Consider the following 10,615-nt stretch of genomic DNA (forward strand, 5'->3'; position numbering starts at 1 on the left):
AGACCATGAGAAAGTAAACTCTCTGGTCTGATTAGACAAAGATTGTACTCTTTGGCGTCATGTTTGGAAGAAACCAGGCACCACTTATCACCAGGCTAAAACCATCGCCTAGAGTGAAGCATGGTGGTGGCGGCATCATGCCGCGGGGATGGTTTTTAGGACAGGAACTGGGAGACGAGTCAGGACAGAGGGACAAGGCTTCCCATCCAACTTGACGGAGCTTGAGAGATGCTACAAAAACTGCCCAAAACTCAGGTATGCTGGGCTTGTGACATGGTATTCCAAACAATTTGAGGGGTCTGTAGAATTTTGAGGAAAACGAATGTATTGCATTCTGGGATTAGGCTGCGACGTAACAAAATGTGGAAAAACTGAAGCGCTGCGGACTCTTTCTGGATGCGCTGCATATGCACACAGAGCAGGCGGTGGGGGATGGCACGTAAACAGAGGGTGTCATGGCATGTGATGGTTGCTCTTACTCTAACACTCATGGAAGCTTTGTCGATACGACTTAAGTCAGTCATTAACTACCGTGTGGGGAACTGACGGTGGACTACTTCTGATGAAAACAAAGCATGCGCCACAATTCTGCACTGGAGAGAAATGGAATCTGGGCCGCTTAGAGGGTGGAACCAGCCCGATGCGGGTGCAATGTGCGGGAGAGCCCGGAGACATAGGACACTTGGACGACGGCTGGAGGAAAGAGCAATCGCAACGAGACGGGGAAAAAGACGTCAGAGAGACCTCTTACGTTTCAGCAGAAAATAAAAAAACATGCTGTGGGGAAATCTAGGCTACAAAGACCGGAAACTTGGTAAGCTTGCTCGCTTGAGGTCTCAGGGGGGAAACTCACAACCTAAGTCGACATGACGTCTACGTGCTTGTGTCATTTACTGAAACCGGACCGTGTGCTCTTTCCTCGTTATCGGCCGGTGTGACCGTTACTGACAAAACCACAAGATATCCTACGGGTGTGTGCAGGTGTGGGGCGGGTGTGTGCGGGTGAGGGCGGGTGGGGCGGGTGTGTGTGGGTGTTTGCGGGTGAGTCCCAATGTCAAAACAAACTGGAAAAGGACAGTGAAAGATGTGGTGTGACTGTGCGTCACACTGAAGCCCAGATTTAGACGCACTCTGGCGGCATTTGAGGCGCCCCTGATTATTTATTTACTCTAAAGGCAACAACATCTCACACAGGCTGGATTTACACGTCACAGTTCCGATGGCAAGATGATTTTCTTTCTCACTTTGAAAGTGTCGCGGCGTAAACGTTTAATGAAAACATCACTGCGGACCTAGCAGGGAGCCAAGGCCTAATCGGAATGCGACAATTACAGATGATCTAAGTAGCGTATTTTCCGGGGTATGGAGCGCACTCCTGTAAACCACACCCACAAAAATTTAAGGAAAAAAATATTTTTACACCTATTAGCCACACTGGACTGTCCCATTTGTAAATGTTTATTTACATACCAGAATTGTTCCCAAGGCAGTAAAAGGGCCGATCAAACAAAACAGAAGTCCCGGTCATGGACCCACTATGTGCGGAAGCTAGCTCTCCAATCGGCTAAACAGACTCAATAACTCCGCGGATAACTTACTGAGGAATTTGTGAAACTGGGACAACACGAAAAGAATGCCGTTGTGATTAAATAATAACACAGACACTGGTAAACGTGTTAGCATAATAGGTAGCCGACATCTAAGTACATAAGACTTCTAGCCACAAGCTAATTTGCAACCCTTAAGTTTAACGGTTAATCAATGTCGGGTTCTTACGTTGATTTGACAATGAAATTTGGATCAATGTTTTGTGCCCGCTGATTCTGAATCAAGTTGGGTTTATTTTCTGTGATAAAACCAGATGATGTGGTCCTGATGGCTTCATCTGGCCAGGATCTTCAGCTCTTACTGGATTGGTTCGCAGCAGAGTGTGAAGCGACCGGTACGGAAATCAGCACTTCCATGTCCGAGTCCATGGTTCTCGCCGGGAAAAGGGTGGAGTGCCATCTCCGGGTTGGGGAGGAGACCCTGCCCCAAGTGGAGGAGTTCAAGTACCTAGGAGTCTTGTTCACGAATGAGGGAAGAGTGGATGGTGGGATCGACAATCGGATCGGTGCGGTGTCTTCAGTAATGCGGACGCTGTATCGATCCGTTGTGGTGAAGAAGGAGCTGAGCCGGAAGGCAAAGCTCTCAATTTACCGGTCGATCTACGTTCCCATCCTCACCTATGGTCATGAGCTTTGGGTTGTGACCCAAAGGACAAGATCACGGGTACAAGCGGACCAAATGAGTTTGGGTCTCTCCCTTAGAGATAGGGTGAGAAGCTCTGTCATCCGGGAGGAGCTCGAAGTAAAGCCACTGCTCCTCGTTGGGCAGACTATGTCTCCCGGCTGGGAATCAGCACCTTAAAGTCCGAGTCCATAGTTCTCGCCCGGGAAAGGGTTGGGGAGGAGACTCTGCCCCAAGTGGAGGAGTTCAAGTACCTCGGAGTCTTGTTCACGAGTAAGGGAAGAGTGGATGGTGGGATCGACAAGCGGATCGGTGCGGTGTCTTCAGTAATGCGGACACTATATCGATCCGTTGTGGTGAAGAAGGAGCTGAGCCTGACGGCAAAGCTCTCAATTTACCGGTCGATCTACGTTCCCATCCTCACCTATGGTCATGACATTTGGGTTGTGACCCAAAGGACAAGATCACGGGTACAAGCGGCCCAAATGAGTTTGGATCTCTCCCTTAGAGATAGGGTGAGAAGCTCTGTCATCTGGGAGGAGCTCAAAGTAAAGCCACTGCTCCTCGTTGGGCAGATTATGTCTCCCGGCTGGGAATCAGCACCTCAAAGTCCGAGTCCATAGTTCTCGCCCGGGAAAGGGTGGAGTGCCATCTCCAGGTTGGGGAGGAGATCTTTCCCCAAGTGGAGGAGTTCAAGTACCTCGGAGTCTTGTTCACGAGTGAGGGAAGAGTGGATCGTGAGATCGACAGGCGGATCGGTGCGGCGTCTTCAGTAATGCGGACGTTGTATCGATCCGTTGTGGTGAAGAAGGAGCTGAGCCTGAAGGCAAAGCTCTCAATTTACCGGTCGATCTACGTTCCCATCCTCACCTATGGTCATGACATTTGGGTTGTGACCCAAAGGACAAGATCACGGGTACAAGCGGCCCAGATCAGTTTGGGTCTCTACCTTAGAGATAGGGTGAGAAGCTCTGTCATCCGGGAGGAGCTCAAAGTAAAGCCACTGCTCCTCGTTGGGCAGACCATGTCTCCCGGCTGGGAATCAGCACCTTAAAGTCCGAGTCCAGAGTTCTCGCCCGGAAAAAGGTGGAGTGCCATCTCCGGGTTGAGGAGGAGACTCTGCCCCAAATGGAGGAGTTCAAGTACCTAGGAGTCTTGTTCACGAGTGGGGGAAGAGTGGATCGTGAGATCGACAGGCGGATCGGTGCGGCGTCTTCAGTAATGTGGACGCTGTATCGATCTGTTGTGGTGAAGAAGGAGCTGAGCAGGAAGGCAAAGCTCTCAATTTACCGGTCGATCTACATTCCCATTCTCACCTATGGTCATGAGCTTTGGGTCATGACCGAAATGACAAGATCACAGGTACAAGCGGCCCAAATGAGTTTGGGTTTCTCCCTTAGAGATAGGGTGAGAAGCTCTGTCATCCGGGAGGAGCTCAAAGTAAAACTGCTGCTCCTCCACATGGAGATGACGTGGTTCGGGCAACTGGTCTCCCTAGGTCTCCAGAACGCCTCCCTAGGGAGGTGTTTCGGGCAGGTCTGACTGGTAGGAGGCCACGGGGAAGACCCACGACACGTTGGGAAGACTATGTCTCCCGGCTGGCCGGGGAACGCCTCGGGATCCCCCGGCAGGAGCTGAACCAAGTGGCTGGGGAGATTGAAGTCTGGGCTTCCCTGCATAGGCGGCTCCCCCCATGACCCAACCTCGGATTGGCGGAAGAAGATGAATGGATGGATGGAAAACCAAAGTATTTGATGTGATATATTTAGTCGTAGAATGGATACGTTGGGCTAACATGCTGGACTAGGTGGTAATAATAATAATAATGGATTAGATTTATGTCGCGCTTTTCTATTGTTAGATACTCAAAGCGCTCACAGAGAAGTGGGAAGCCATCATTCATTCACACCTGGTGGTGGTAAGTTACATCAGTAGCCACAGCTGCCCTGGGGTAGACTGACGGAAGCGTGGCTGCCAGTTTGCGCCTACGGCCCCTCCGACCACCACCTGTCATTCATTCATCATTCATTGACCAGTGTGAGCGGCAACCGGGGGCAAGGGTGAAGTGTCCTGCCCAAGGACACAACGGCAGCCATTTGGATGTCAATCGGTGGGAAGCGAACCTGCAACCCTCAGGTTTCTGGCACAGCCGCTCTACCCACTACGCCATGCCGCCCCAAAGTAAGTCATACTTCTCTTGACCGGCAGCGTAAATCCAGCCTAATATTCTCCCGGGTCTTGATACAGTTTTTAGTCAATCTGGACCTCAGTGTGCAGAGTGAGTGAGAGTGGAAAGGGACTAGAACAAAGTGCCTGAGCCACAAACAAGTGAAAATACTTTACCTCGGGTCCTTCTGGATGCTGTCCACGGACGGGGACCTCCCCAGGGCCGCCTCGGGAGGGAGGGCCGGGCCCGACTTGCTGTAAGGCGACTCCGTGGACGGGCAGAACTGCAAGGTGCGGTACGGGTTGCTGTAGTCGGGCCCGCCGGCCGTGGCGAAGCCGCCTCTCTGGAAGGTGGAGGCGGCGCTCTGGCTTCCCGTTCGCTGCAAGGGGATGGGGTCGACACCGGGGGAGGGCGGGGCTAGAGCGTAGGGACAGAGCAGATAGTTGAGGACCTCTTGGTACAACTGGTTGACCACTGGCGGGTGGCAGGAAGCGCCGGAGAAACAACCACACACACGGAGGAAGTGGAAGAGAAAGAAGCGGGGGAAACACAACAGAAACGGACGTAAATAAACGTGGCAGCGAAGACGCATGAACGGACGGGAGGACTTGGATTCTGTCTTCCTTTGGGTAAAAAAGAAAAGACTATAATGAGAAAATAATATCGGAAAACACACACATGCTTACAAATGAGATGGACATGCTGGACAACAGAAACAATCAGGAGGATGCTAACTAAATACATCCATCCATTTTTCTACCGCTGCTGGTCAAAAGTGTACTAACCCCGTTTCAATATGATTTGGGAAATTGTGTTAGAAGTAAATATAAACAGATTTGCAAATCCTTTTCAACCCATATTCAGTTGAATATGCTACAAAGATCAACATATTTCATGTTCAAACTCATAAACATTAGTTTTTTTTTCAAATAATTAACTTTAGCATTGGATGCCAGCAACACATGACAAAGAAATTGGGAAAAAGTGGCAATAAATACTGATAAAGTTGAGGAATGCTCATCAAACACTTATGTGGAACATCCCACAGGTGTGCAGGCTAATTGGGAACAGGTGGGTGCCATGATTGGGTATAAAAACAGCTTCCCCCAAAAAATGGTTAGTCTTTCCCAAGAAAGGATGGGGCGAGGTACACCCCTTTGTCCACAACTGCGTGAGCAAATAGTCAAACAGTTTAAGAACAACCTTTCTCAAAGTGACATTGCAAGAAATTGAGGGATTTCAACATCTCCGCTCCATAATATCATCAAAAGGTTCAGAGACTCTGCAGAATTCACTCGATGTAAGCGGCATGGCCGGAAAACATCATAGAATAACAGCACTGTATCAAAAACCAACATCAATCTCTAAAGGATATCACCACATGGGCTCAGGAACACTTCAGAAAACCACTGTCACTAAATACAGTTGGTCGCTACATCTGTAAGTGCAAGTTAAAGCTCTACTATGCCAAGCGAAAGCCATTTATCAACAACATCCAGAAACGCCGCCGGCTTCTCTGGGCCCCGAGATCATCTAAGATGGACTGATGCAAAGTGGAAAAGTGTTCTGTGGTCTCACGAGTCCACATTTCAAATAGTTTTTGGAAATATTCGACATGGTGTCATCCGGACTAAAGGGAAGAGAACCATCCAGACTGTTATCGACGCCAAGTGTAAAAGCCAGCATGTGTGATGGTATGGGGGTGTATTAGTGCCCCAGGCATGGGTAACTTACACATCTGTGAAGGCACCATTAATGCTGAAAGGTACATGCAGGTTTTGGAACAACATATGTTGCGTCTTTTTCATGGACGCCCCTGCTTATTTCAGCAAGACAATGCCAAGCCATGTGTTACAACAGCGTGGCTTCGTAAAAAAAAGAGTGCGGGTTCTTTCCTGGCCCGCCTGCAGTCCAGACCTGTCTCCCATGGAAAATGTGCGAAGCGTAAAATAGGACAGCGGAGACCCCGGACTGTTGAAGGACTGAAGCTCTACATAAAACAAGAATGGGAAAGAATTCCACTTTCAAAGCTTCAACAATTAGTTTCCTCAGTTCCCAAACGTTGTTAAAAGAAAAAGTGATGTAACACAGTGGTGAACATGCCCTTTCCCAACTACTTTGGCAAATTCTAAGTTAAATATTATGAGTTTACGAGTTTGAACATCAAATATGTTGTCTTTGTAGTGCATTTAACTGAATATGGGTTGAAAAGGATTTGCAAATCATTGTATTCTGTTTATATTTACATCTAACACAATTTCCCAACTCATATGGAAACAGGGTTTGTACTCCGGAGACAACGTGAGACTACAGACAAATAAAGAATGTTGTTATGAGTCTAGCTAGCATTCTTATGTTGACTGAGTTTGCCTCTTTATGTTGTTTTCAAACTTGGAACAAATTATCGAACAACATTTCTTCAAAGCCTGCTCGTCATTTTAAAAGCCAAAGAAGCGGGTATTAATTGGGATTAATTATCAGCCTTAAAACTAATCGTCCCGCAGACCGCCAGCGAAGGCCAAATTGCCTCGGAGACCCCAATTAGACGCGGCCGACGCTCCGGCGGAACGTGAACGTTTCCTCCCCGCGGCTACGAGCGCGTACTTTCACTTTCGCTTTCCTTCCCGTCATCACATGACTCAAATTTAGACTTTTCACAGCACGCCGCTGCTATTTATAGTCAGCCCTGGGCTATTTTAGCTTGTTTTTGTTTTTTTTTAACCCGTCCCTAGAAATGTGGAAGCCAATAATAGTCTTGTACGATTAAACATGTTTGAAAATAGTCATTTATACTCTATTTTGCCAGAGAACGGGCCGCTTTCAGTGATTTCCAGCATGGACGCAACAAATCCAGTCGTGAAATTTCCATCCATCCAGAAATCCATCCATCCATCCATTTCCTACCGCTTATTCCCTTTTGGGGTCGCGGGGGGCGCTGGCGCCTATCTCAGCTACAATCGGGCGGAAGGCGGGGTACACCCTGGACAAGTCGCCACCTCATCGCAGGGCCAACACAGATAGACAACATTCACACACTGGGGCCAATTTAGTGTTGCCAATCAACCTATCCCCAGGTGCATGTCTTTGGAGGTGGGAGGGGCCTATCCCCAGGTGCATGTCTAAGGAGGTGGGAGGGGCCTATCCCCAGGTGCATGTCATTGGAAGTGGCAGGGGCCTATCCCCAGGTGCATGTCTTTGGAGGTGGGAGGGGCCTATCCCCAGGTGCATGTCTTTGGAGGTGGGAGGGGCCTATCCCCAGGTGCATGTCTAAGGAGGTGGGAGGGGCCTATCCCCAGGTGCATGTCTTTGGAGGTGGGAGGGGCCTATCCCCAGGTGCATGTCTTTGGAGGTGGGAGGGGCCTATCCCCAGGTGCATGTCTTTGGAGGTGGGAGGGGCCTATCCCCAGGTGCATGTCTTTGGAAGTGGCAGGGGCCTATCCCCAGGTGCATGTCTAAGGAGGTGGGAGGGGCCTATCCCCAGGTGCATGTCTTTGGAGGTGGGAGGGGCCTATCCCCAGGTGCATGTCTTTGGAGGTGGGAGGGGCCTATCTCCAGGTGTATGTCTTTGGAGGTGGGAGGGGCCTATCTCCAGGTGCATGTCTTTGGAGGTGGGAGGGGCCTATCTCCAGGTGCATGTCTTTGGAGGTGGGAGGGGCCTATCTCCAGGTGCATGTCTTTGGAGGTGGGAGGGGCCTATCTCCAGGTGCATGTCTTTGGAGATGGGAGGGGCCTATCCCCAGGTGCATGTCTAAGGAGGTGGGAGGGGCCTATCCCCAGGTGCATGACTTTGGAGGTGGGAGGGGCCTATCCCCAGGTGCATGTCTTTGGAGGTGGGAGGGGCCTATCCCCAGGTGCATGTCTTTGGAGGTGGGAGGGGCCTATCCCCAGGTGCATGTCTAAGGAGGTGGGAGGGGCCTATCCCCAGGTGCATGTCTTTGGAAGTGGGAGGGAGCCGGAGTACCCGGAGGGAACCCACGCATTCACGGGGAGAACATGCAAACTCCACACAGAAAGATCCCGAGCCTGGGATCGAACCCAAGACTGCAGGACCTTCGTATTGTGAGGCAGACGCCACCGTGAAGCCCCCATCCAGAAATCCATCCATCCATCCATTTTCTACAGCTTGTTTCCTCGCTCCTAAATATTCCAAAGTCAACTGTCGGCTTTACTATAAAAAAAGTGAAGATTTTGGGAACAACAGCAACCAAGTGGTAGGCCACGTAAACTGACCGAAAGGTCAGCATAGTGCCAAGACTTTCTGCGCCTCCAAACTTCATGTCACCTTCCAATTAGCCCACCTACAGCACGCAGAGAGAGTTCACGGATTGGGTTTCCATGGCCGGGCAGCCGCATCTAAGCCATACATCACCCGGTATTCTAGCGTCTCCCAAAGTTCTGACCATCTCTTTGCCTCCGGCTTAGGAACTTTGGGTGTGGTTTCACCGAACGTGGCTCACCTTGACCCCGCAGGTTGGGCTTGGTGTAGACCCGGTCCTCGTAGATGGGGTCGATGTGGTGCTCAGGGGACTGCAGAGGTCGCAGCTCCGAGCCAAGGTGACTGTGCTGGCTGCTGTACGAGCCCCTGGAGCCTGGGGGACACAGCCGACACGGACCTTAGACCACTTGAAGTCCGGGTACACATTGACCATATGAGAGGGTGTGCTAAATGTCTCATGTTAGCATGTTAGCTCTTTTGCTCAAACCCCCCTCACAAACAACAGGTAGGTGTAAAAAGGTAAGAATAAAGCCTCTACCTGCCAGGCTCCCGGGCCGCTTGAGTGTGGCGTTGGCGTAGAGCTGGTGGGATATCTTGTAGGTCTCCCCCCCGATGTGGTGCAGCATGCGCTTGCTGGGCGACAGGGTGGCGTAGCTGCCCACCACCGAGCTCAGCTGGTGGATGGGGGAGGAGGTGAGGTTGCCTCCCGCCGACAACGGGGAGGCGGGGCCGCCGGCGACCATGTTGATGGGCGACGAGGTGCTGCAAGGGAAGGGAAGTTCACCTTCAGTTCTCACCATCAAATTGGAAGGTGGGTACAATAAATGACAAAATACTTGTGTGCAATACCAGTGTTATACAGTGTGCAATACCAGTGTTATACAGTGTGCAATACCAGTGTTATACAGTGTGCGATACCAGTGTTATACAGTGTGCGATACCAGTGTTATACAGTGTGCAATAGCAGTGTTATACAGTGTGCAATACCAGTGTTATACAGTGTGCAATACCAGTGTGCGATACCAGTGTTATACAGTGTGCAATACCGGTGTTATGCAGTGTCCGATACCAGTGTTATACAGTGTACAATACCAGTGTTATGCAGTGTGCAATACCAGTGTTATACAGTGTACAATACCAGTGTTACGCAGTGTGCGATACCAGTGTTACACAGTGTGCGATACCAGTGTTATACAGTGTGCAATACCAGTGTTATACAGTGTGCAATACCAGTGTTATACAGTGTGCGATACCAGTGTTATACAGTGTGCGATACCAGTGTTATACAGTGTGCGATACCAGTGTTATACAGTGTGCGATACCAGTGTTATACAGTGTGCGATACCAGTGTTATACAGTGTGCGATACCAGTGTTATACAGTGTGCGATACCAGTGTTATACAGTGTGCGATAACAGTGTTATACAGTGTGCAATACCAGTGTTATACAGTGTGCGATACCAGTGTTATACAGTGTGCGATACCAGTGTTATACAGTGTGCGATACCAGTGTTATGCAGTGTGCGATACCAGTGTTATACAGTGTGCAATACCAGTGTTATACAGTGTGCAATGCCAGTGTTATACAGTGTGCAATGCCAGTGTTATACAGTGTGCAATACCAGTGTTATACAGTGTGCGATACCAGTGTTATACAGTGTGCGATACCAGTGTTATACAGTGTGCGATACCAGTGTTATACAGTGTGCGATACCAGTGTTATACAGTGTGCGATACCAGTGTTATACAGTGTGCGATACCAGTGTTATGCAGTGTGCAATACCAGTGTTATACAGTGTGCAATACCAGTGTTATACAGTGTGCAATGCCAGTGTTATACAGTGTGCAATGCCAGTGTTATACAGTGTGCAATACCAGTGTTATACAGTGTGCAGTACCAGTGTTATACAGTGTGCAATACCAGTGTACGATACCAGTGTTATACAGTGTACAATACCAGTGTTATACAGTGTGCAATACCAGTGTTACGCAGTGTGCGATACC

General features: G+C 49.7%; 1 protein-coding gene across 6 annotated transcripts in view; it reads right to left on the reverse strand.

Moving 5' to 3' along the window:
* Positions 1–10,615, reverse strand: part of ctnnd2b (catenin (cadherin-associated protein), delta 2b) — a 236,984-nt gene that overhangs the window by 81,670 nt on the left and 144,699 nt on the right. For 4 of the 6 annotated variants that reach the window (XM_061890179.1, XM_061890182.1, XM_061890180.1 and 1 more), the window contains exons 9-11: positions 9,151–9,374; positions 8,854–8,985; positions 4,573–4,870 (exon numbers count right to left, since the gene is read on the reverse strand). In XM_061890179.1, coding sequence (XP_061746163.1) covers positions 4,573–4,870; positions 8,854–8,985; positions 9,151–9,374 — 654 coding nt within the window. The remainder of the gene's footprint in view (positions 1–4,572; positions 4,871–8,853; positions 8,986–9,150; positions 9,375–10,615) is intronic. The other 2 variants (XM_061890183.1, XM_061890181.1) reach the window with 1 other exon arrangement.

The sequence above is a fragment of the Nerophis ophidion genome, linkage group LG28 (genome assembly GCF_033978795.1).
Source record: "Nerophis ophidion isolate RoL-2023_Sa linkage group LG28, RoL_Noph_v1.0, whole genome shotgun sequence".
Lineage (NCBI taxonomy): Eukaryota > Metazoa > Chordata > Actinopteri > Syngnathiformes > Syngnathidae > Nerophis > Nerophis ophidion.